Source organism: Perissodus microlepis, chromosome 10 (genome assembly GCF_051167445.1).
Source record: "Perissodus microlepis isolate ML-2025 ecotype Zambia chromosome 10, ASM5116744v1, whole genome shotgun sequence".
In the NCBI taxonomy this organism is placed as follows: Eukaryota; Metazoa; Chordata; class Actinopteri; order Cichliformes; family Cichlidae; genus Perissodus; species Perissodus microlepis.
In genome coordinates this window covers 33,878,197-33,903,903 of record NC_140470.1, presented here as the reverse complement: position 1 = coordinate 33,903,903, position 25,707 = coordinate 33,878,197, and the positions used below count along the sequence as shown (strand labels likewise).

At 43.9% G+C, this 25,707-nt stretch overlaps 1 protein-coding gene across 1 annotated transcript in view; it reads left to right on the top strand.

Annotated features, from left to right (window-relative positions):
- tmprss15 (transmembrane serine protease 15) overlaps nt 1-25,707 on the top strand; it is a 31,513-nt gene that overhangs the window by 2,456 nt on the left and 3,350 nt on the right. The window contains exons 5-24 of the mRNA XM_084941081.1: nt 1,269-1,397; nt 1,472-1,591; nt 2,156-2,261; nt 8,611-8,720; nt 8,802-8,942; nt 9,014-9,163; nt 9,258-9,363; nt 13,340-13,484; nt 13,567-13,708; nt 17,005-17,094; nt 17,219-17,344; nt 17,456-17,596; nt 17,672-17,782; nt 18,095-18,218; nt 18,447-18,542; nt 24,035-24,084; nt 24,162-24,236; nt 24,315-24,459; nt 24,554-24,735; nt 24,813-24,905. Coding sequence (XP_084797207.1) covers nt 1,269-1,397; nt 1,472-1,591; nt 2,156-2,261; nt 8,611-8,720; nt 8,802-8,942; nt 9,014-9,163; nt 9,258-9,363; nt 13,340-13,484; nt 13,567-13,708; nt 17,005-17,094; nt 17,219-17,344; nt 17,456-17,596; nt 17,672-17,782; nt 18,095-18,218; nt 18,447-18,542; nt 24,035-24,084; nt 24,162-24,236; nt 24,315-24,459; nt 24,554-24,735; nt 24,813-24,905 — 2,382 coding nt within the window. The remainder of the gene's footprint in view (nt 1-1,268; nt 1,398-1,471; nt 1,592-2,155; nt 2,262-8,610; nt 8,721-8,801; nt 8,943-9,013; nt 9,164-9,257; nt 9,364-13,339; nt 13,485-13,566; nt 13,709-17,004; nt 17,095-17,218; nt 17,345-17,455; nt 17,597-17,671; nt 17,783-18,094; nt 18,219-18,446; nt 18,543-24,034; nt 24,085-24,161; nt 24,237-24,314; nt 24,460-24,553; nt 24,736-24,812; nt 24,906-25,707) is intronic.

The following is a 25,707-nucleotide window of genomic DNA, read 5'->3' as shown; positions in this document are numbered from 1 at the left end:
TGTGTCTACAGAGAGCCCTGACAACACAACATCTGCATCTACGAAGCAATGCAGAGCAACAAAGCCTACAGAGCGACATCCCTCCCCATGTGGGACAATCTGACCACCTCTCTCTGCTCCTCATCCCTGCCTACACCCCCCTCAGGAAACAGACTCCTCCCAGCACCCGGGTCATTAAATCATGGCCAGATGATGATCTCAGGAGCAGGACCTGGAGACCTTCACTTGGTCTGTTCTTTTCTCCATGAAGTGTTGTTTAGAAAATGTAACAGCGACCAAGTCATCTGGGTTTTTCCTAACTGAAAACTGTGGATGACAAGTGCTTCCTGACTGATAACAACCTCTGCCAGGGTGGAGAAGCATCCAAGCCCTCACTAAATACAATGCAACGCCCAGAGCCCCCCAACACCCAACAGCAGCTTCAAACTTCAAACTCTCTGTATTTATTATTGTAGGGTCTACCTTACAATATAAAGTGCCTTGAGGCGACTGGTGTTGTGAGTTGGCGCTGTATAAATAAAATTAAATTGAACCTTCAGGTTTCTGGGCACCCACTTCCCTGCCGATCTCACCTGGATCCACAACACCATCGCCCTGGTGAAGAAGGCCCAGCAGCGGCTGCACCTCCTCCGTGTCCCGAGGAAGAATAACCAGGAGCTGCTGCTGGCCTTCTGCTCCTCAGTGGAGAGCATGCTCTCCTCCTGCCTGGTGTTTGGTACTCAGTGGCCTCGACTGAGAACAGAAAGGTAGTGCAGAGGGTCATAACACTGCCCAAAAATTCACTGGCTGCCCTGTGACACCCCAGAGCCTCCTTTCTCAGGAAAACCAGGGCCATCAGAGGTGACCCCTCACACCCCGTCTACCACCTGTTTGACCCACTGCCCTCCGGTTGGTGCCTCATGTCAGTCAAGTCCCACACCGCCAGACTCAAATAGCTTCTTACCCTGAGCCATTCAGACTGTTAACAAACACTACCTCCCCACACCGCACCCCTGTCAAACCCACCACCGATCTGAGCCATGGTCTGTGTAACCCTCATCACTCAGGACACTCACACAGACTCAGTACTCAGTCGAAGTCTTTTCTCCACGCTGCTTCCACGCACTTTGTTCTGCAATGTGTGCCTTTCTCTTGATAGCATATGTTTCTCCTGTCTCCTATTTATACTTTACTCCAGCACAATTGGTGTGGAGCAACCATAATTTTGTTGGCAATACAGTGCTATTCTATTGTATTTTATTCTTTTCCATCTGGAACAACATCTACAGAAATAACGGCATCTGAAACAACATCTGCATCTGGAACAACATCTGCAGCAACAACATCTGCAGCTATAACTGCATCTCGAACATCTGGAACAACAGCCTCTGCAGGGACCAGCATCAACCCTACAGGAGGTGATGCCTCTTCAGCTGCATCCTTCCAGATGTTCATGCAGACATTTTAACATTTTTCTGCTCTCTGTCTGCAGTAACGTGTGGCCCTTATCAAACTTCCTGTGCTGATGAGATGACGTGTATTCTGACTAGTCAGCTATGTGATGGAGTGGACGACTGTCCCGATGCCTCTGATGAAACTGATGCTCTCTGTGGTCAGTGACGATTTCTCTTTATATCTGACGTTTGTGGTGAGGTTTACCTGTAGAGCTCCTGTGCAGCTGCAGAATCACTGAGAGTGAGTGTGTGTGTCTGTGTGATGGTCTGGAGATGATCAGGAGGATGAGTAGCACTGGGCTTTGCTGTGGTGCATTCAGAGCGCTGTTATAAAGACCATCAGCGCCTCCTGTGCTTTAGCTCTGAGACCAGGTTGCCTCACTGGTTTAATAACAGCAGCTGTGTGTAACTCATCAGTACGTCACTGGGCACTTTTCCTGTGTTTGCTGTCTCTTTGATCAGTTTAGTGTCTGTTGTGTTGATGTAAAAGGTCCACTTGTTTCCAGAGCCTAGAATAGACTGTGCTGTTACACTGTAACCATGGCTCTCTGATTGAAACTACCCAGTTTAATCCCAAACAGTAAGCAGCACAAGCAGAAGCTCTCTTAAAGAAACATCTCCACAAATGCTTTCCTGTACACATGGGATAGACGTGGTTGGGCACAGTGTTCATTAAAAACATTTAACTTCCTGTGATGATGTCATCACTCTTGTCTTTATAGCAACAGCATGTGACGGACAGTTTGTGCTGAGGGGCCCGAGCGGGTTGTTCAGTTCATCAAAGGCAGACAAATACAACAGCAGCAGCTTCTGTCGCTGGATCATCAGGTTAGACTGGTATACACACACTGTAACACACTCTGTAACACACTGTGTAACACACGTTGTAACACACACTGTAGCACACTTTGTAACACACACTATAACACACACTCTATAACACACTTTGTAACACGCACTCTGTAACACACACACTGTAACACACTCTGTAACACACTCTGTAACACACTGTGTAACACACGTTGTAACACACACTGTAACACACTTTGTAACACACACTATAATGCACACTCTATAACACACTTTGTAACACGCACTCTGTAACACACACTCTGTAACACACACTGTAACACACTCTGTAACACACTCTGTAACACACTGTGTAACACACGTTGTAACACACACTGTAACACACTTTGTAACACACACTATAATGCACACTCTATAACACACTTTGTAACACGCACTCTGTAACTCGGTCTGGGTCTCAGAGAAGTTCAATCTTAAATATGATCAACCTATGTCTAATAATCGGTTATGTACCACAGGCCTTCAAGCTGGCAGTAGTTAAACCATTACTTAAAAAACCATCTCCAGACCCGGCAATTATACCAATTATAATTATTAGCTAATTATAGGCCAACCTCCAACCTTCCTTTCATATCAAACATTCTTGAAAGGGTAATTGCTAACAGGTCATTTGCAGAGGAATGGCTTATTTGAAAAGTTTCGGTCAGGTTTCAGAAAAAGGATAAGACAGCCCCATTTCACAATATATGTACTCCAGAACAAGATAAATCAGCCTTAAAACACTCCTCCCCTACTTTTTTAACCTCCTAGGACCTGGCGTCCACATATGTGGACATCACATTTTGGTTACGAGGACATTACACTGCTACTGTTCTATCAAAATTTTAAACGAATATCCTCATACGTGGCTCCTATTTTTCTTAAAAGCAAAAATAAGGTAAAAAAAAATCTGATAATTCTTTATTTTTACATTCATCGGGTCCCAATATGCCCAAATATCAAAGAGAAATTAAAAATGCATGCCGTGGAAGAGTTCAGATCAAGGCTTGGATGGTCCAAGACATTAAAGAAAAAGAAGGGCAACTTTGGAAATGTTATACACTGCAAACAAAAACAGTTGGTCAGAGTGGATCTCATCAAACCATAAGGAATAATAAATGAACACAACCTGAACAGAGAAAATCACGATGAAGGTTTCAGCTACTCTCTTCACTGCAAAAATTCCTCTGTCTAACTTCACAATTCAAGAAAAGAAGGCTGTCACTTCCCTGAGCGTGGGAGGTGCACCAAACAAAACTGATAATCACACAGAAAATACTACACTCCCCAGTGACAAACATACCTATGAAGCCTTAAAACAGCATCCCACAAAAAGACAGTCATCAGTTGCCTACAACAACTTGAAGAAGATAAAGGCATTGACCGTATTAGGTTTTTTATGATAGCGAAGAAAAATATGCTCCAATTATTTTCACAACTTCGTATGAAAATTGTTAGAATTTTAAATTGTTTTACATGGAGCCATGGATGTCCTCTCTGGCTCAGAGACAAAAAGCTGCCGCCCCCATGCAGTAAACACTTTTTATTGCAGGTCAAAAAAACAAAATGTTAACATGGTTGATCAAAAGAGTTGAGGGTGGCCTTAGGTCTGATGTCGGCTCATGTTTCTTCTTCTGCAACTTTCTCGACATCTCCTTATTTTGAGATGACCATTCTACAGGCAACACTCCCATTACCATGACAGCTACCTCTTGTCATCCGGTCATGCCTGTACAGTTAAAGAATGGGAGTAGAGTGTATTTCAGTAGGTTTATGGCCCAAAGAATGGCCCTGTCTGTTAGTATCAGAGTGAATCCAAAACTATTCTACTATACACTGTGTGCAGTGAAAAAAAGCACAAAATATAGGATGCTAATTGTTAGATATTAGCCTTAAAGTTAAAAAATAAATTCCAACAACCACCCTACATACTATGCTATAACATGTAAGTTGAAGCTCCACAAAGGAGTCCCACTCAGACCCATTTCTACCAATATAAACTCAGCCACCTACAACATTTCTGAGCCCTTATTCAAATCAACTTTTTCAATTCAATTCATTCAAAGACATGCTGTGGAAGAGAGACAGATGTTAATAACAGGTATGATTCAATGCAGAGAGGTCTGTTAACACATAGTGAGTGAGAAACGTGACTGGAAAGGAAAAACTCAGTGCATCATGGGAATAGCCCGGCAGCCTACGTCTATTGCAGCATAACTAAGGGAGGATTCAGGGTCACCTGGTCCAGCCCTAACTATATGCTTTAGCAAAAAGGAAAGTTTGAAGCCTAATCTTGAAAGTAGAGATAGTGTCTGTCTCCTGAATCCAAACTGGAAGCTGGTTCCACAGAAGAGGGGCCTGAAAACTGAAGGCTCTGCCTCCCATTCTACTTTTAAATACTCTAGGAACAACAAGTAGGCCTGCAGAGCGAGAGCGAAGTGCTCTAATAGGGTGATATGGTACTACAAGGTCATTAAGATAAGATGGGGCCTGATTATTTAAGACCTTGTATGTGAGGAGCAGGATTTTGAATTCTGGATTTAACAGGAAGCCAAAACAGGAGAAATCTGCTCTCTCTTTCTAGTCCCTGTCAGGACTCTTGCTGCAGCATTTTGGATTAACTGAAGGCTTTTCAGGGAGTTTTTAGGACTTCCTGATAATAATGAATTACAGTCGTCCAGCCTGGAAGTAATAAATGCATGAACTAGTTTTTCAGCGTCACTCTGAGACAGGATATTTCTAACTTTAGAGATGTTGCACAAATGGAAGAAAGCAGTGTTACATATGTGTTTAATATGTGCATTGAAGGACATGTCCTGGTCAAAAATGACTCCAAGGTTCCTCACAGTGTTACTGGAGGCCAAGATAATGCCATCCAGAGTATGAATCTGGTTAGATACCATATTTCTAAGATCTTCAGGGCCGAGTACAATAACCTCAGTTTGATCTGAATTAAGAAGCAGAAAGTTAGCGGCCATCCAGGTCTTTATGTCTTTAAGACATTCCTGCAGTTTAACTCATCGGTGTGTGTTATCTGGCTTCATGGACAGATAGAGCTGGGTGTCATCGGCATAGCAGTGTAAATGTATGCTATGTCTTCTAATGATGCTGCCTAAGGGAAGCATGTATAATGTAAACAGAATTGGTCCTAGCACTGAACCCTGTGGAACTCCATAATTAACCTCAGTGTGTGAAGAGGACTCTTCATTTACATGCACAAACTGGAGTCTATTAGATAGATATGATACAAACCACTGCAGCACAGTACCTGTAATACCTACAGCATGTTCTAATCGCTCTAAAAGTTCCACATAGGACATTTGGAACTTTTGATCATTAATCAGAATCAGACCCTAACTTTATTGATACCTAGGGGAAATTGTTTTGGTAACAGTGATCCAGTCTCCCTCGGGAATTCACTGCAGTCATTGCCTGCACTGTTTAAATTCCACCTCACGCAGACTTGGACGCTTGCAAAACAACAAGCACTTCACCAGGGCCCCATGCTCATTGTTATGGGAGATTTAAACAGAGTAAATCTCAAACGCACATTTCACAACCTTCACCAGCACATCACCTGCCCCACCAGGGGCACTAGGACATTAGACCACGGCTACACTCCTTCCAAGGACTGCTACAAAGCACAGCCTCTGCCGGCATTTGGAAAATTGGACCATGCCGCCATCTTCTTTATGCCTGTTTACAAACAAAGGCTAAAGCAGCAAGCACCAATCTGGAGAGAGGTCGCACACTGGATGGACCTCTCAGTTACGCACTGGATGATGCAGAATGGGACATGTTTCGGCGCAGCTCTGATGACATTAACATGTTTACAGAAGCTGTTGTGGGATTTATTGGGAAACTACCTGATGACACCGCCTACCATGAAGCGCTTGTCTCCAGGAATATGGACCAATACAAGGCTGCGTCTTACAACATGTGCAGCGTGGTCAGAAAGACAAAGCGGAGCTACGGGGAAAAACAAAGTCACAGCTACAACAGTGCGACTCTGGGAGCCTGTGGAAGGGACTGCGGACAATGACGGACTATAAACGACCAGCTTCTTCAATGATGAATGGTTTCACTGGCAGATGAGCTGAACATATTTTATGCTCGCTTCGACACTATAGCAATTAAACCAACAAACGGCTGCGCACATGGGGTGCACCAGTGAAGACAACGCTGTCATCATCACAGAGCATGCCGTGAGGAAAGCTTTCAACAGGGTGAACACCAGGAAGGCAGCAGGACCAGATGCAATCCCTGGTCCGGTCCTGAGAGCCTGCGCTGACCAGCTAGCACTGGTGTTCACGGAGATCTTCAACCTTTCTCTGGCCCAAGCAGTGGTCCCCACATGCTTCAGAGAGTACATCATTGTCCCTGTCCCGAAGAAACAACAGCATGCTTGCCACAATGATTACCGCCCAGTAGCACTGACTCCAATAGTGATGAAGTGTTTTGAAAGACTGATGAGAGATCACATCACTTCTTCACTTCCTGCCACCATTGACTCACTTCAGTTTGCATACTGGACTAATCGTTCCACAGACGATGCCATATTTCACCTGCTCCACACATCCCTGAGTCACCTGGACACTGGCAGAGGGGATTATGTTAGGATGCTGTTTGTGGACTACAGTTCAGCATTCAACACAATAATTTCCTCTAAGCTTTTCACCAAGTTGAAGGATCTAGGACTCAGCTCATCACTGTGTCAGTGGATCCTCAACTTCCTCACAGACAGACCCCAATCAGTGAGGGTGGGAAAACAAGTCTCCCCTCCAAAAGTTGATTCTGTTCATCTGGACGTTGTGTTTTCAGTGGGAGAAACGTTTCGTCAGTCATCCAAGTGACTTCTTCAGTCTCAGCTGACTGCAGGTTTCAATCTTATAAACAGGACATTTGCATAATGACTGAAACCAGCCCACTGAAGGAACAATGGGCTGGGAGGTCAGTTCCTTAATCATAATTATGCAAATTCTCATGACCGTTGATCAACAACCACTGATCAAAGCCCACTGATCAATGGCCATAAGTACCATTCACAGAGAGTTGGGGAATGCATTGTAAGATGGCGAAAGCCATTCCTCTGATCATCAGTGGCACGCCAGTGGAGAGAGTGGACAGTTTCCGGTACCCGGGTGTCCACATCACTCAGGACCTTTCATGGTCCTGTCACATTAACACCCTGGTTAAGAAAGCCTGCCAGCGTCTCTTCTTTCTCAGAAGACTTAGAGATTTCCATCTGTCGCTGAGGGTGCTTAAGAACCATCACTCTCCTGCACCATCGAGAGCATCCTGACGGGAAACATCGGCACCAAGCAGGACAGAAAGATCTGCAAAGAGTGGTGCGCTCGGCTGAACGCCTCATTCAATAAGAGCTTCCTGACCTGCTGTCCATCTCCACCAAGTGGTGCAAGACCAAAGCCTACAAAAGAACAAGGATAAAGGAGGACAAGAGCTGCCTAACTTTCAAAAATACTTCTTAGCTACCAGGCTTCAGTTCACCTAAAGATGGTTAAACCATACCTTGGCTAGATGTAGAACAGGTACTATGCAATAATCTAGAAATTTCAGAATTACCATTAATCAGCTCAAACATCAAACGACATCAATGCTTTAAAAGCATCAATATCAGCTCTTCTCTGACAGCATGGTGTGAATTTCTAAAAATAACAGAGTCTTCATTAATCCCATGCAAACGTACACCTATCTGGAACAACCCTGACATATTACAAAACAAAAATATAATTAATTTTCCAGACTGGAGTTGTAAAGGAAATAAATACCTGGAACATATATTAGAAGGAACAGACAGACTAGTTATACAATATGGGTACTACTGGGTGATCGTGGCTCAAGAGTTGGCAGTTCGACTTGTAATCGGAAGGTTGCCGGTTTAAGTCCTGGCTCCGACAGTCTTGGTCGTTGTGTCCTTGGGCAAGACACTTCATCTGTTGCCTACTGGTCAGAGGGCCTGGTGGCGCCAGTGTCCGGCAGCCTCGCCTCTGTCAGTGCGCCCCAGGGCAGCTCTGGCTACAGTGTAGCTGCCATCACCAGTGTGTGTGAATGGGTGGATGACTGAATGTGTAAAGCGCTTTGGGGTCCATAGGGACTAAGTAAAGTGCTATACAAATACAGACCATTTACTGTAATTCATTATTATCAGGATGTCCTAATAGGTCCCTGTAACACACACACAGTAACATTCACACTATAACACTCAGTGTAACAGACACACCCCAACACATCAATGGCGAGTTCTTTGTAAAACAGACATTAAAACAAGGCCTTTCATTCACTAATAAAGAGTTGTGTTTGTTTTCAGGGTTGATGACGGACTTTCAGTTCAGGTTACCTTCCCTCATTTTGAAACTGAAGAAAACAGCGACACTCTGAGGCTTTATGAAGGTGTGGGACCAAACAAAGTCTTCACAGGTGAATCCCACAGTCAGTCTGAACAGACCACAACTGCTATCCTTAACCCGATGGCTCACCTCCTGTTTTAATGATTGGCAGCTCAGTTCTCAGGCTCCACCTCTCCTGGAAATGTGTGGCTGCTGACCGACCAATCAACTGTGGAGTTCACCTCTGATGATATCAACAATCTGTCAGGGTTCATAGCCACGTACAGTGCCGCCAACATTTCCACGCTGTCAAGTAAGATGTGATTAACAGACTATTACATGTTCTCTGAGCGTTCCCTTTGCCTGATGTGTTTTTGTGTGTAGACGAGGAGAAGCTCACCTGCAACTTCGAGCAGGGCATGTGTTTCTGGAGGCAGCAGCAAGATGATAACGGGGACTGGTTTCGAATCAGAGGCCCCACTTTTCCGACTTTAACTGGCCCAAGTGTCGACCACACGCTGGGTAACAGCTCAGGTGAGTTTCACATGGAGATCATTACTACTGAATCATCAGTCAGTATGATTTAAAGATTGATTCCAATTAATCAGTTTGTATTGAATGCCATCAGGTTTCTACATTGTCACTTCTAAGAGTCCTGGCCAATGGGAGAAGAGCTTCAGGCTCGACAGCCTTCCTCTGACTCCATCCATGCAGCCCATGTGTCTGAGCTTCTGGTAACAAAATATCATTGTTAAATTACACCACTGGGCACTCAGGTGATATCATCTATTTATGTAGAATCAGCCTGCAAGGATGACAGTTCTTTAAAAGAGAACAAGTAATTCAAACGAGTTTTTTTCAAATTCAAATTCAAATTTTATTTGTCACACACACAACCATACACAGTATGACATGAGGTGAAATGCTTGTAGCTGTGCAATGCCCGACCATTAAATGACAGTGGTTTTACAGTATTTACAATTTACAGGTTATACAAAATTTACAGATTTAACTTAGAAATTTACAGTAAAAAAATGTGCAAATAGCAGAAAGAGATTATAAATTATAGGAAGTGTGCATGAAGAAAAACCAGAGTGCGTGTGGTTAAGTGATGTGTGTGAGAGTCCAGTCTTATAGTGATGTGATGTGTGTGGGAGAGTCCAGTCCTACACCTGGTTCAGGGCCCGAATAGCCTGGGGGAAGAAGCTCCTCCTCATTCTCTCTGTTTTGGCCTTGAGGGAGCGGAAGCGCTTCCCAGACCTCAACAGTGAGAAGAGTACATTGTTGGGATGGGAGAGGTCCATCATAATCTTCCTAGCTTTGGTCTTGCACCGCTTGGTGTAGATGGACAGTTTGCTAGTTAAAGTCCACAAATTCCAAACCTCAGAGAGAAAAATGCAGACTTTAAATGTATCATCTAACTCCAGCAAACATGACACCGCTTGCAAAGGCAACCTGTTGACTACAAAGAGACCTTTTACACTACAGAAGCTCATTAAAGCTTCATTTTGAAAAACTAAAAAAGCCAGGATGAACTGTGGAAAAAAAGTACAAATCTTTTTAAACCTATACAATAGCGATAATTGGATCTGACTACTTGCCAAAAACAAGTACAAAAACCAATACTTCCACCACACACATGAAAAAAATTCAGTGAATTGGAGGACAGGTTTTATTTTATTCTCTGCCGATAAAAAATAAAATATTAATAAAAATGACCAGAAAAATAAAATTCCAATTAAAAAATAAACACTTCTGTTAAATTATTGCAAAATGTCCATATTGTAAACAAACAAACAAAATAACTAAAGTATTTTGAACTGTCTCCAGCTTTCAGATAGACATAACATTAATGAACCTATTGCAGAGTATCCACATTTTAAACAACAAATATCAGTGAACAATATGGGACCAGCTTTCAGATTGAAAAATAAACACTTCTGTTCAGAATAAAATAAATAAAACTTATGTTTCAGAATAAAATAAACACTTCTGTTAAATGATTGCAGAATATCCATATTATATCCAAACAAAATAACAGTGAACAATTTAGCGCTGTCTACAGCTTTCAGATTCACATTTTTTATTGTTGTGATTTGTCTTCTCGTAAAATTGCGGCCTCTCCAAGATACGTCTCCAAGTCTACACTAGAACCTACCACAACTCTGCCCACCGATGCTGGTGCCTAATCAGCAACTTCATCAAACATGCTGTCCAGACTAGTAGTGGGCTGGTTACTGCGTGCTTTTCTTGAAGGTGGTTCATTCAGGTCATGATGCTCCTGCTTGTCTCCAGGCAACCTTAGCAGCTCAAGTTTCAGAATCTCTTTGGCATTTGCAGCAGCTATGGTGCTGGGAAAAAAAAGATTTTTATATTTAAAACAGAGAAAGAAAAAAGTTAGCTGACAATAGGTTAGCATCCTATTTTTTGCAGTCACACACAGATACATACACACTCATATTCACATATAGATAGCCAATCTGAAAGCTGGAGTCTCACACAGTTAACTACACAGTCACAGATACACACAGTTGCATAGAGTCATATTCACACACAGTCACAAAATTACAGTCACACACAGTCAAAGGTAAACACACAGGCTCACCTGGGATCGAGTCGAGTGGCGATGCTATAGAGTGGGTTTTCCTCCACATCAGTGAGCCGCGTCCTGACAGCTGCAGCCAAGGTTCCTTTCATTGCTTTGATCCCATGGTCCTCATCAGTCTCCCTTGTTAGAAATCTGTGGAGCACTGTGACTGCTGGAGTGATGTCTGCATCTGCAGAGCTGACTTTTCGAGTTAACTCCTCGAATGGACCCAGAACAGATATCACTTTCTCCAGCAATGTCCACTGGTGAGTCATGAGCGTATCAGGGAGTCCATATTCAGACACGAATATTCCCAGAGCCCGTTTCTGCTCAATCAATGATTGTATCATATAAAATGTGCTGTTCCAGTGGGTCTGAACATCTTGCTGGAGCCGTTTCTCAGGCTGGTTGATCTGTAATTGAATGTATTTGAGACGGGAGCTGGCCAGAGCAGAATGTTTAAAATGTCCAACTATTTTGCGGCAAACTGCCACCGCATCAGCAACACTCTTCAGTGACAGAAGGCCCTTATGAACAACCAGCTGGAGAGTGTGAGCAGTACAAGGTAGGCTGGGCAGCTCACCATCACTCATGGCCTTTATCATATTTCTTGCGGTGTCCCGGAGCACTATGTGGATGGACGTCTTCAGTATATCCCACATCTGGGGCATGCTATTGAAAAGCAGCTGCGATGGTTTAGCTAGTGTGCGAGCCCCTGAACGACTTTGCATCTAGTGTGACTTGATGACGAACAAACTCCTCATCAATCCACTGCGCCGTTAAACTGAGGCGTGACATCGAGCACACACTGCTTGTCCAAATATCTGTAGTGAAACTTAAGGCTGAAACCTGATGCATGAGATTATGCATGTGTTTTTTTACCTTTTCAAAATGTGTTGGCGCCATTATGTCCATGATGTATGGGCGGCTGGGAATCTCATATTGAGTCTCGAGTATGCTGAGAAGACGGGAAAATCCTATGTTTTCCACGACTGACAGTGGCTGATCATCCAGAGCGATAAACTGAGTCAGAGTGTCCCATTATGTTATTTTAAATGCCCGTGGATTTTCTCTTGACATTTATTTCGCTTTTCCAAAATCTCAGTTAAAGTTGGCTGTTCTGGTCTTGAGTTAGCCTTAGCAAACTGAGGACACATCATGTACTCCAGCACATGATGTGTCCTCAGATGTTTTATTAAATTGCTTGTATTGAATGATGTACTCTCCTTCTCTCCCCTGGTCACCTTACCAATACACAGTTTGCACTTGACCTTGCTTCTGTCTTCTTCACATATTATGAAGTAAAGTCCACACTGTTGACATTTTGTTTAGCGAAGCTACGGTAGCCTCCAGTTTGTTTGTTTTTTAGCTGGAGACGCTAGTCTCACTCACCTAAGCCTGTTCCTGTTTAGTGCGACATGTCCCCCTAGTGGCCAATCTAAAAAATTACAACAGAAATGACAAGCCACCCTCTGACTCATGAAATAAGTTGGTATCGGTTCATGGTATCGATTAACTTTTATGAGTATGAGTATGCACACATTTAAGGGTATCGGCCACGATACCAATACCAGTATCGGTTGTCGGTGCATCCCTAAAAAAAGAGATGTTGCTCGTTCTTCCAGTCAGTTTGGTGTAGTATAGCATTTTGCAGAGGCAGCAGTGAGTTTATGCATGCTGAAACTCTTTAAATAGAGCGCCTCTTGATTGCTAATAAGAGGGTATCAGGTGAGTGGGTTCAGCTGAGTGGGCTGGCATTGTCATGGTCCCTTTGTATTCCCATTCCATACCCTCAGTCTTGTCTCTGTGTTTTTGGCTTCTGTCTCTGGTTCCTTCCCCTGTCTCATTAGTCTGATTTAGTTCACCTGTGCTTTGTTTTCCCCAGCTAGGTGCTATCTTCCTAATTACCGTGTGTTTATTTAAATCAGATCAAAGGTTTGAAGAGTGATCCTCACAGTTCTACATAACATTTTTATGTATTTTTACATTTCTAAGTGTTCAACCTGTCCAAGCAATCTGTTAATTTAGTGGCAGCCTTACATAGTATTTTAAGCTGCTCTGAATTAAACTGCACAATCAGCGTACAGATGTGATCTGATTATGGTGCATAACTCTGTGGGCAGGTACCACATGTTTGGACAGGATGTTCACCAGCTCAGAGTCCGGCTGCTGATGGAATCTGATGTTACCATGTTCCAGAAAGATGGTGACTATGGCGACACCTGGAACTATGGCCAGGTGACCCTTAACCTGACATCAGAGGCTATGGTCAGTGAAATCACACAGGAAGTCCACAGATCAGTCAGGTGATCAATAAGTGATTCATTGGCATGACCTCTGACCTCTGAAGGTGGCGTTTGAAGCTCTGAAGAAAGGAGGGATGTTGAATGACATTGCTCTGGATGACATCACACTGACCTCTGATGCCTGTGGGCCCGCCCCCCCTGAACCCACCAATGTACCACCTCCAACAACCACACCCCCCATACCAGGTGAGAAAAAAATCCCCCCTCCCCATACCAAGTAGATTAGATCAGATTAGATCAGATCAGATCAGATCAGATCAGATTAGATCAGATTAGCAGAACACCGACAGAAGTTGCAGAGTTAGAATATCAAATAAAGGGGAATGAGAGAGTACGAACATTGGCATAAAAATATAGCATATATATACACACACACACACATATATAAATACAGAATATATAATAAGAATAAATCAGAATACTAGTGAAATATACTCATTGATGAGATGTAGACAGCCAAAGTTTGTTGCACATTTCAACTATTGTAAGTCAAAAAACACTGCAGCTTAGTTGTTCCCGCCCCCCTCTGTCCTCCTGTTTCCCCTCCCCTGGACCTGTAGCAAGGAGTTAAACCGTTTGATGGCGTGTGTATTTATCTATCTATATTTATGGATGATAGATAGATAGACTATTAGCTCAGTGTTCCAACATTCGAAAGAAGGGACTGCTCTCACAGCTAGAGATTGACAAGGTACAACACAAATGCTACGGCAAGGGGGAGCCAGGACGCCAGGTCAGGGGGGAGATATCATCACCCCCACCCGAGATTGGGTACTAAGCCCCAATTGCGACAAAAGAAGGATCGTTGAGTGTGAGAGGAACTGACCTGAAAGATAGGATCATGGCGAAGCTTGAAACCTGGACCCCCCCATAGCCAGTTACCAAGACTACATGAAGTACCCTCAGAAGGTCTGCTAGATGATGTTAATGCAGCACTACAGATGATACCTACAGCCACGATTACCAACACTAACAAGCTGATCTACACCACGGCAGCAGTGATCAGTGAGATGCTTGGCTACAAGTTGAACAGCCACATGGGGCAGCATGGAGAAGGAGGCTAGAGGCTAAGATCAAGGTAGCACAGAGGGAGGTTAGCCAACTATCGGAGCTGCAGAAAAGTGCGATGAAGAAGGTGCCTAAGAAGTACAGGAAGCTGTCCATACCTGAGGCCTTGGAAACTGCCAAGCAACGACTCACAGCCTTGGCCACCCGCTTGAGGAGGTACACCAGAGAGATCGAAGGCAGGAGAATAAACCAGCTGTTCTCCACAGAACCAGCCAAGGTGTACTCTCATTTGCAGGGGAACAATATGAGAACGGCACCACCAAGGCTGGAGACGGAACAATACTGGAAGAGCACATGGAAGAAGGACGCAACCCATAACAGCAATGCTCCGTGGCTAGTGGATCTGAGGGCAGACCACAGCAACCTCCCTGAACAGGGTCCAGTTACCATCACAGTGGCAGACATCCAAGAAAGGGTCTCCAGTATGAAGACTTGGACAGCACCAGGCCATGACATGGTTCACACCTACTGCCTAAAGAAGCTGACTGCACTCCACGAGCGCCTGGCAGCACAAATGAACCAGCTGCTAGTTGACAAGAGACACCCAGAATGGCTAACCAAAGGCCAGACAGTCCTGATCCTCAAGGACCCCAAGAAGGGACCGGTCCCCTCCAACTACCGACCAATAACCTGCCTCAGTACCACGTGGAAGCTCGTGTCATAGTGGCTAAGATGAACAGGCACATGCAGAGGGTCAGGCAAGTCCTGAGAAGTCAGCACACCTACGCCCTGCCCGTGATCAGGTACCCTGCTGAGATAATAAGTTGGCCAAAGGAGGAGATAGAAGCCACTGACATCAAGACAAGAAAGCTCCTTACCATGCATGGAGGGTTTCACCCCAAGTTCAGCACCCTGAGGCTGTACGGAAGGAGGCCGGGGACTGATGAGTGTCAGCACGACGGTCCAGGATGAGACAACAAACATCCACAAATACATCAGTAAGATGGCCCCAGCTGTGCTCAGTGAATACCTCAGGCAGCAGAAACCCAAGACTGAGGAGGATGAGGAGGCGCCTTCATGGAAGGACAGGCCCCTGCACAGTATGTACCACCAGCAGATAGCGGAGATGGCTGATATCCAGAAATCCTAAAAGTGACTGGACAAAGTCGGACTGAAAGACAGCACGGAGGCACTAATCATGGCAGCACAGGAACAAGCTCTGAGTACAAGATCCATAGAGGCTGGGGTCTATCACACCAGGCAAGACCCCAGGTGCAGGCTGTGTAAAGATGCCCCTGAGACAATCCAGCACATAACAGCAGGGTGTAAGATGCTAGCAGGCGGGGCATACATGGAACGCCATAACCAAGTGGCCGGCATAGTGTACAGGAACATCTGTGCCGAATATGGTCTGGAGGTCCAGAAGACGCCCCCAAGGGTGGTGGAGAATGACCGAGCTAAGATCCTGTGGGACTTCCAGATACAGGGGGAAAAATGGTGATGGCTAACCAACCAGACATAGTGGTGGTAGACATGCAGAGGAAGACATCCCAAGTGATAGATGTAGCTATACCAAATTTTAGCAACGTCACGAAAAAGGAACACTAGAAGCTGGAGAAGTACCAAGGGCACAGAGAAGAGCTTGAGAAGATGTGGAGGGTGAAGGTAACAGTGGTCCCAGTGGTTATCAGACCATTCAGTGATCCCCAAACTGGGCGAGTGGCTCCAACAGATCCCAGAAACAACATCAGAGATCTCTGTCCTAGGAACAGGTAAGATACTGCAGGACTCTGAAGCTCCCAGGCCTCTGGTAGAGTACCAGAATTTTTTTTTGATATACAGTCACCTCAAGTTCCTTGAGAGAATGCCAAAGAGTGTGCAAAGCAGTAATCAAAGCAAAGGGTGGCTATTTGGAAGAATCTAAAACATAAAACATGTTTGGAGTTACTTCATACTTTTGTTTACTACATAATTCCATATGTGTTCATTCATAGTTTTAATGCCTTCAGTGAGAATCTACAATGTAGACAGTCATGAAAATAAAGAAAAACTATTAAATGAGAAGGTGTGTCCAAACAAGTTATCCCAGCAGAGGAAAACAAAAGGCCCCCGCAGCGCTGCATGCAGAGCTTGCAGTGAGAAACAAACCCCACCCACATACCAGCTGAGAACCCCCCCCACCACAGACTAGGTGAGAAATAACCATGCCTCCATACAGATAAGATATAGCAGGTAAACTGAATCTTTTGTCTGATAATTTAATGATGTCAGTAATTGTCCTTTGTACCAGTCAATTCAGTTCAATTCAATTTTATTTATACAGCGCCAAATCATAACAACAGTCACCTCAAGGCGCTTTATATTGTAAGGTCGACCCTACAGTAATACATACAGAGAAAAACCAACAATCAAATGACACACCTGTGATGCTGATACTCTTTAACTCTGCTGCCTCTGTTCTCTGATTGGACCAGCTGACTGTGGAGGCCCGTTTGACCTCTGGGAGCCAAACTCTACATTCAACACACCAAACTACCCAGAATCCTATGGGAATGGGGCAGAGTGTGAGTAAACCTGTCTGCTTTCAGCCTACCTGTATTTACACATGATCACTGGTTTCACTTGAGAACGTGAGACGTTTTTACCTGGCAGCAGGTTGTAATTACTCATAATGCTGTTCTGTTGCAGGTCTGTGGACTCTGCATGCTGGGGAAGGTCACAATATTCAGCTCCACTTCCTGGACTTTGACATTGAAGCATCCAGTGATATCGTGGAAGTGCGGGATGGGGCGGGGCCTAACTCCACCTTACTGGGTGAGGTTGTGTTTTACCCACAATACTCTGCAGCTTTATCCTCACCAGAAGACGTCCAAGTGAATTTTACGCTGACCCAAGTGATAACTTCTCTCTTTTTGTCTTACCCAGCTGTCCTCACAGGAAATGGCCCCACCCATGACTTCTTCTCAACAGCCAATCAAGTTACAGTGTGGTTCTATACAGACAGTTCAGTTTCTGGGAAAGGATTCAGAGCCAACTTCACCTCTGGGGTCAACCTGGGGTCACCAGGTGAGCTCATCACACATGAAGAGACAGCAAAGATGTACTGATTGATTACTGACAGCTCATGTGACGTTTGAACAGCTCCGTGTGCTGATGGTCAGTTCCAGTGTCAGACAGGAAGTTGCATCCATGGTAACAATCAGTGTGATGGTGTGGTCGACTGTCCCGACAGCTCTGATGAAGCCAAATGTGGTAAGTCACTCATAATCAATACTGATAATAAATACACAGTATCAGGTCATTTTGATTTCATGCTGCCCCCAAAGTGTGTGAATCAACACAGAATCTAATCATCTGTAAATATTTTATATAATTTAATGTCAGTAGGAGTTTTTTGTGTTTGTGGATTGGTGTTGGTGGGTGTTGGTGGATGAGCTCATCGAGCAGATGTTCACTAAAGACAGTGACAAGGAAGTTCTCTAACATCTTCTTAAATTAGTCACGTGACCCCAGTTTGTCCACAGCACCTGTTCTGCTTCAGGTTTTAAGAAATTTGTGTATCAGTTATGTTGCAGGTAAATGGTTCCAGTCGGCTTCAGGTTCAAATTGTCTCTTCTCTGTTCACGGTGTGCACTGACACCTGGAGCTCTCAACTGTCTGACTTCACCTGTCAGTACCTCGGATACAGGTAACTACTTCTCTCTGGATGCTTGAGGACTTTAGTCGAACTGTTTGAGTGTTAAACACAGTTTGCTTTTTAAATACAGAAATCCTGGAAACTTTGAAGAACAGCTAATTTTTTCTTACATCTGTCTGTCAGGTGAGCCTGATTGTTCCAGCTGGACTGAAGGTTCCAACAGAAACAGGAAATGTTGTAGAGGCCCGTAGACTCAGATCTGGTATTTGTTTCCTGCAGGTCCGGGAAGGCCTCGTTCCTGCCGGCTCGGCCACAAGACTCGCCGTTTGCTCTCATCACAATCAGCAATGATGGGACACTGAAAACCAACATCAGGTACCAGAACCAAACCAGAGCTAGGGCGCCTTTCAGAAACCCAAGGTCACCTTACAAAAGAAAAACTAAAAAGGAAAATAGTTATTAAAATACATAAAATAAGTTAAAATTGCTTGACAACAGATAAAATCAGCACTAAAGCGAATAAGCAGGTTTGAACAGATGTGTTTTGAGCTGTAGATAAGGGAAGAGAGTCTACATTTCTTATGGGTGGTGGAATAGAGTTCTAGAGCTGGGGAGCTGAACTGAAGGCTCTGTTCCCCATAGTGGTAAGACAAGCAGAAGGAACCACAAGATGAATAGGAGGTGAGAATCTGAGAGGGCGGGAAACAGTGGTGATATGAAGCAGATCACACAGATAGGAAGGACAAGATATTTGGATACACTTATAAATAATAAATAAATGATAAATAAAATTTTATTTATATAGCACCTTTCTAGACAGAATCACAAAGTGCTGTACATAAGATAACAAATAAATAAAAAGGTAAAACACTCAATATAAAGCAGGCAGAAATTTAACCAAAAACTGTTTTAAAAAGGTGAGTTTTGAGTTGTTTTTTAAAAACAACTACAGAGTCCACAGTTATTAATGTATGAGGGAGAAAGTTCCAGAGTCTTGGGGCCACAGTGGCAAAAGCTCTATCACCCTTATGTCTGTGAAGGTTCTCAGTCATCCAGGTCATCGTCGTCTAAGGAGCTTGGAAAGAAAAGCGTCTGGACTTCTTTGAGTTGCTTGAAGATGTTTCACCTCTCAAGCTTCTTCAGTTCTAAGGGTCAAATGGTGGCGAGTCCCAGATTTAAACCCTGTGAGAGTATCCCCCCAAAGAGGGACAAAAGGACCCCCTGATGAGAGCCAAGGTGTGAAAACGGGTGTGGGTCACAATCAGCCATATCACCCTTAGTTCTCATCTTAGTCTGTTTTATAGCAAGTAAGCCCTGATCAGATTCAATTCAATTTTCAATTCAATTTTATTTATATAGCGCCAAATCACAACAAAAGTCGCCTCAAGGCGCTTCATAGATACAGAGAAGAACCCAACAATCATATGACCCCCTATGAGCAAGCACTTTGGCGACAGTGGGAAGGAAAAACTCCCTTTTAACAGGAAGAAACCTCCGGCAGAACCAGGCTCAGGGAGGGGCGGCCATCTGCTGCGACCGGTTGGGGTGAGAGAAGGAAGACAGGATAAAAGACATGCTGTGGAAGAGAGACAGAGGTTAATAACAGATATGATTCAATGCAGAGAGGTCTATTAATACATAGTGAGTGAGAAAGGTGACTGGAAAGGAAAAACTCAATGCATCATGGGAATCCTCCGGCAGCCTACGTCTATTGCAGCATAACTAAGGGAGGATTCAGGGTCACCTGGTCCAGCCCTAACTATATGCTTTAGCAAAAAGGAAAGTTTTAAGCCTAATCTTAAAAGTAGAGATAGTGTCTGTCTCCCGAATCCAAACTGGAAGCTGGTTCCACAGAAGAGGGGCCTGAAAACTGAAGGCTCTGCCTCCCATTCTACTTTTAAATACTCTAGGAACAACAAGTAGGCCTGCAGAGCGAGAGCGAAGTGCTCTAATAGGGTGATATGGTACTACAAGGTCATTAAGATAAGATGGGGCCTGATTATTTAAGACCTTGTATGTGAGGAGCAGGATTTTGAATTCAATTCTGGACTTAACAGGAAGCCAATGAAGGGAAGCCAAAACAGGAGAAATATGCTCTCTCTTTCTAGTCCCTGTCAGGACTCTTGCTGCAGCATTTTGGATTAGCTGAAGGCTTTTCAGGGAGTTTTTAGGACTTCCTGATAATAATGAATTACAGTAGTCCAGCCTGGAAGTAATAAATGCATGAACTAGTTTTTCAGCATCACTCTGAGACAGGATATTTCTAATTTTAGAGATGTTGCGCAAATGGAAGAAAGCAGTCTTACATATTTGTTTAATATGTGCGTTGAAGGACATGTCCTGGTCAAAAATGACTCCAAGGTTCCTCACAGCGTTACTGGAGGCCAAGGTAATGCCATCCAGAGAATGAATCTGGTTAGATACCATATTTCTAAGATTTTCAGGGCCGAGTACAATAACCTCAGTTTTATCTGAATTAAGAAGCAGAAAGTTAGCGGCCATCCAGGTCTTTATGTCTTTAAGACATTCCTGCAGTTTAACTCATTGGTGTGTGTTATCTGGCTTCATGGACAGATAGAGCTGGGTGTCATCGGCATAGCAGTGAAAATGTATGCTATGTCTTCTAATGATGCTGCCTAAGGGAAGCATGTATAATGTAAACAGAATTGGTCCTAGCACTGAACCCTGAGGAACTCCATAATTAACCTCAGTGCGTGAAGAGGACTCTCCATTTACATGCACAAACTGGAGATGACCTCAAAGACCTGCTGGGGACATCGGGCTGTAGCAGATCAGAGATGTAGGCTGGTGCCAGTCCATACAAGGCTCTAAATGTCAAGACCAGGATCTTAAAATGTACTCTAAATTTAACAGGAAGCCAGTGTAGCTGAAATAGCAATGGTGTCACATGTGAGTACTTGGAGGATTTTGTCAACAGCCTCGCTGCAGCGTTTTGCACAACCTGCAAACCTTTGCTTAGACACATAAACAAAGTGTTACAATAATCCAAGCATGAGGAAATAAATGCATGTATAGCTATCTCCAGTTCAGGGCGAGATAAAATAGGGCTTAACTTAGCCACATTTCTTAAATGATAAAAACAAGACCGAACCAGAGATTTTTTTTTTTTTTTGCCTGTCCCATTTGGTTCTTTAGCCGTCAGAATTGTTGTCTGAAGACCAACAAGGAGACCCAATGGATTTACTTTGCCAAATGGATCATCATGGCATTGCCGTATTGGTCCATTTGATCGACCTTTGTTTTTATTATTTATTTTATTTTCAGTTGTTAAAGACAGGACAGACATGAGTGAGGGATAGGAAAGGGAGAAAGAAAGAGGAAGGAAAAGAAAAACAGAAGGGGAGAGGGACAGTGAGAAAGGAAAAACAATCTCCTGGATCGCCAGTTGAGAGAGAAAGAATAGAAAACAAGAAAAAAAAAAACCAAAGCAACATACTAAACACAACACCATCGCATTAATCTAGCTAAGTGTAACCAGAGATTTCACATGCCCATCCAATGTGAGAGTCGAGTCAAAAGTGACACCTAAATTCCTGATACAGGATTTAACATACACTGAGAGAGGACCAAGGGCTTTCACTATCTGGGATAAAAATCTGTCCGGAGCACATACGAGGACTTCAGTTTTCCCCTCAGTGAATTGGAGGAAATTTGCAGCCATCCAACGTTTGATGGAATCTAAGCAGTCATTCAGAAGCTGAAGCTTAGATAAATCCTGGGGCTTAAAAGAGATGTACAACTGAATATCATCAGCATAACAGTGATAAGAAATGTCCTCAAAAGAGCCCATTATGTGCTGGAGGGGGAGAAGATATATTAAGAACAATAAAGGCCCCAAAACCGAACCCTGAGGGACACCACAAGGGAGGGAGGTAGAGGATGACCTAAAACCGGAGACCACCACAGAAAAAGATCGGTTACGTAGATATGAGGAGAACCACTCCAAGGCAGTACCCGATACACCAACCCAGTGTTTAAGCCTTTCGAGGAGGATGTGGTGGTCAACAGTGTCAAAAGCTGATGTTAGGTCCAACATAAGGAGGACCAAGCATTTTCCTGCATCATTACTCATCAAAATGTCACTACAGACCCAAAGAAGAGCTGTTTCTGTGGAGTGGGCTCTGTGAAAGCTGGACTGAAACTTATTGCAAATGCTATGTTTGTCCAGAGCCGCTATAAGTTTCTTAGCCACAACCTTTTCTAGAAGCTTAGCAATTAACGGTACTTTGGAGATTGGTCTGTAGCTGCTCCAAACAGAGGGGTCTAGCTGAGGTCTTTTTTAAAGCGGGAGAATAGCAGCATTTTTAAAATAAACTGGAACTATACTAGACGCCAGTAAAGAGTTGATTAGAGTGAGCACAGATGGACCAATAACCTGGAAGACATTCTTGAATAATGATGCAGGTACAGTGTCAAGAAGACAAGAGGGTGCTTTCACTGAATTCACTAGTTTTACCAGCTCAGGTAGTGAAACAGGAGAGAAAGTATCCAAGATGACGGGCCGAGATGGGGTGGAGATTGAGATAACAGGTGCTGAATGACAAAAAGTTATCCCTATGTTATTAATCTTTGCAAGCAGAAAAGAAAGAAAATGTTCAATCTTCATTGGATGAAATAGGAGCCACCGGTAGAGCAGGAGTAACAATGTCACTAATGGTGTTAAAAAGCACCTTAGGATTACCTCTGCTCTTTGTAACCAAATGTGAGAAATAGGCAGCCCTCGCAACTCTGATAGCATTATTAAAAGAAGCTAAAAGGTCCTTTAGGTAGAGGAGATGAACATTTAGGTGAGTTTTCCTAAATGTATGTGAGAAGTAAGATTTTAAAGTTTATCCTGGCTTCTATGGATAACCAGTGAAGCTGCTGAAGAATTGGGGTAATAGACCTGAGCTGCACAATTTTGAAGAAGTTGAAGTTTATGAAGGGATTTATTAGGGAGACCAAATAAGAGGGAACAACAGTAATCAGTCCGGGAAGTACTAAGACTATGGACGAGGATGGCAGCAGTATGGGGAGGAAGGAAGGGACGGAGTCAGTTAATATTATGTAAGTGGAAGTATGCAAACCGGGGAAGAGTAGTAGAATTTTCAGTGTTAATGGAAAAACTGTGGGATTTGGTTAAGATAGAGGCTGTGCCAACAAGTAAAACCTGTTTTATTACTGTTAGGTTTAGGAAAATGGGAGGAGAACAATGATCTAATCTCAATAAGACAGTTTGAGAGGGAGGTAGGTGGGAGGGATGAATCAGGTTTAGAAGAAATGTAGATCTGGGTGTCATCAGCATAACAATGAAAATTGATATCATATTTTTGGAACATATGACCAAGAGGGAGCATGTAGATGATGAATAAAAGAGGCCCTAATACTGAACCCTGTGGCACACCAGCAGAAACAGGACAGAGACATGAAGAGTGTGATTTAAATTGGATAAACTGAGTGCGGTCTGAGAGATATGAGGCAAACCAAGCAAGGGGGGTATGACTAATGCTAATGGATGCTAACCAGTTCAGCAGGATATTGTGAGAAATGGTATCAAACGCCGCACTAAGACCAGGAAAAATGAGGATGGATAGGAGATCAGAATCAGCTGCCATCAGAAGGTCATAGGTAATCCTTAACAAAGCAGTTTCTGTGCTATGATTGGGGTGGAAACCAGACTGAAATTGTTCATAGAGATTATGGTCATTGAGGTGTAAGTGAAGCTGGGGGGGCGACAACTTTTTCAAGAAATATGATGTACAGGGACTCTGCCACTTTTCCCTAACCTTTGACCTCACAAAACACACTCTTGGGTCAGGTATTTTTCATGACCTTCTTTGTGGATGTTAATGCTTGTTGTGTTACAGTGAAACTTGCCACAGAGAGGAAGTGATGTCACTGGCCTGTAATAACCAGCGTGAGTACTCTCAGAAATGCAGACATGTTTCAGGCTCAGTGAATTTATGTTTATGTATGAAATGAAACGTGTTTCAGCGTGTGGAGTCCGTCAGGTCACAAATGTCTCAAGGGAGGCAGACCAATCAGAGCACAGGACACCTGGTGATGAAGGTGAGAGTATGAATGACCTGAACCCATGATCCTGATCGTGTTTCAGCCTGACTGTAGTCACATTGTGCTAACTGTCAGGTGCTGGCCGAGTGGTGGGCGGGGTTAATGCTGAGGAGGGTGCATGGCCGTGGATAGTGTCTCTTCAGTGGAGGGGACGTCATGCCTGTGGAGCCTCAGTGATTGGCAGTGACTGGCTGCTGACTGCGGCTCACTGCGTTTATGGGTGAGAGGCTCACAGCTGCTGCCTGCATGGGGCGCTAACAAGTGTTAATGTTGATGTTGGACATGAAGACGTAGGTGCACGTCTGTCTCTGCAGGAAGAACGTTGACCTCCAATCATGGTCGGCGGTTCTCGGTCTTCACGCTCAGAATGATCAAACCTCAGAGGCTGTTCAGACCCGACAAGTCGATCGCATCATCTTCAATGAGCAGTACAACAGACGGACCAAACAGGCCGACATCGCCATGATGCATCTGCAGCAGCCAATCAACTTCACCCGTCAGTAACGGCACAAAAACACAGGTATGGGTGGAGGCAGGCTGCAGGGCGCTGATAAATGTGCGTGTGTGTTTCAGAGTGGGTCCAGCCAGTGTGTTTACCACCTGAAGGTCAGAATTTCACAGCAGGAAGAAAATGTTTCATCGCTGGCTGGGGCCGAAACACTGACGGTAACCTAGCACCAGGTGGCACAACCTTTGACCTCCACAGTCTCGTCCAGTACAGGTCCACCTGTTCTCTATCATAAAGTTCATTACCAATGAACTTCTTCATAACACCTGTACAGGGGGAGGATGCTTTTATAACTTGCGTATTTAAATTAAATTAAGGCTTATTATTATGATTACCTTTTTGGGTGGCGCTGTCACTTGGTTTCTCGCTCTCTGCAGTAGAGTATCACTTCCTGTTTCTGTTCCAACCAATGACTGTATAAAAGTCATTGGTTTTATACAGTCATTGGTTCCAACACACAGTGGTGTTTTTGTGTAGCTTGTCTGTGTAGCAATTTAATTTAAAACTTATAGATAAATTGTTATTTCATAGTATAATCTTCACGTGCTTCATCCGAAGCCCACTCTCTGTGTACTCACTCCCTAATTTATAGCCAAAGTATTCACTCACTGTGTCTGTACTGTTTCTCTATCTTAGCTTAGCTCGTAGCCGACTCATTGTGACAGTTACACCTCCGCCTCCTTTAGCAGTAATGATACCTGTAACAAATGTAGCATATTTGCAGCTCTGGAGGCCAGGATTACTGAATTGGAGTCTCGGCTTCGCACCCTTCATTCACCCGCAGCTAGCCAGGCCCCTGTAGCTGATAGAGCTGAAGGCAGCGTACTAACTCTGGTAACTGGTGATTCTGTTCTCAGACATGTGAAGCTAGAGACACCGGCAACCATAGTCAATTGTCTTCCAGGGGCCAGAGCAGGCGACACTGAGGGAAATTTAAAACTGCTGGCTAAGGGTAAACGT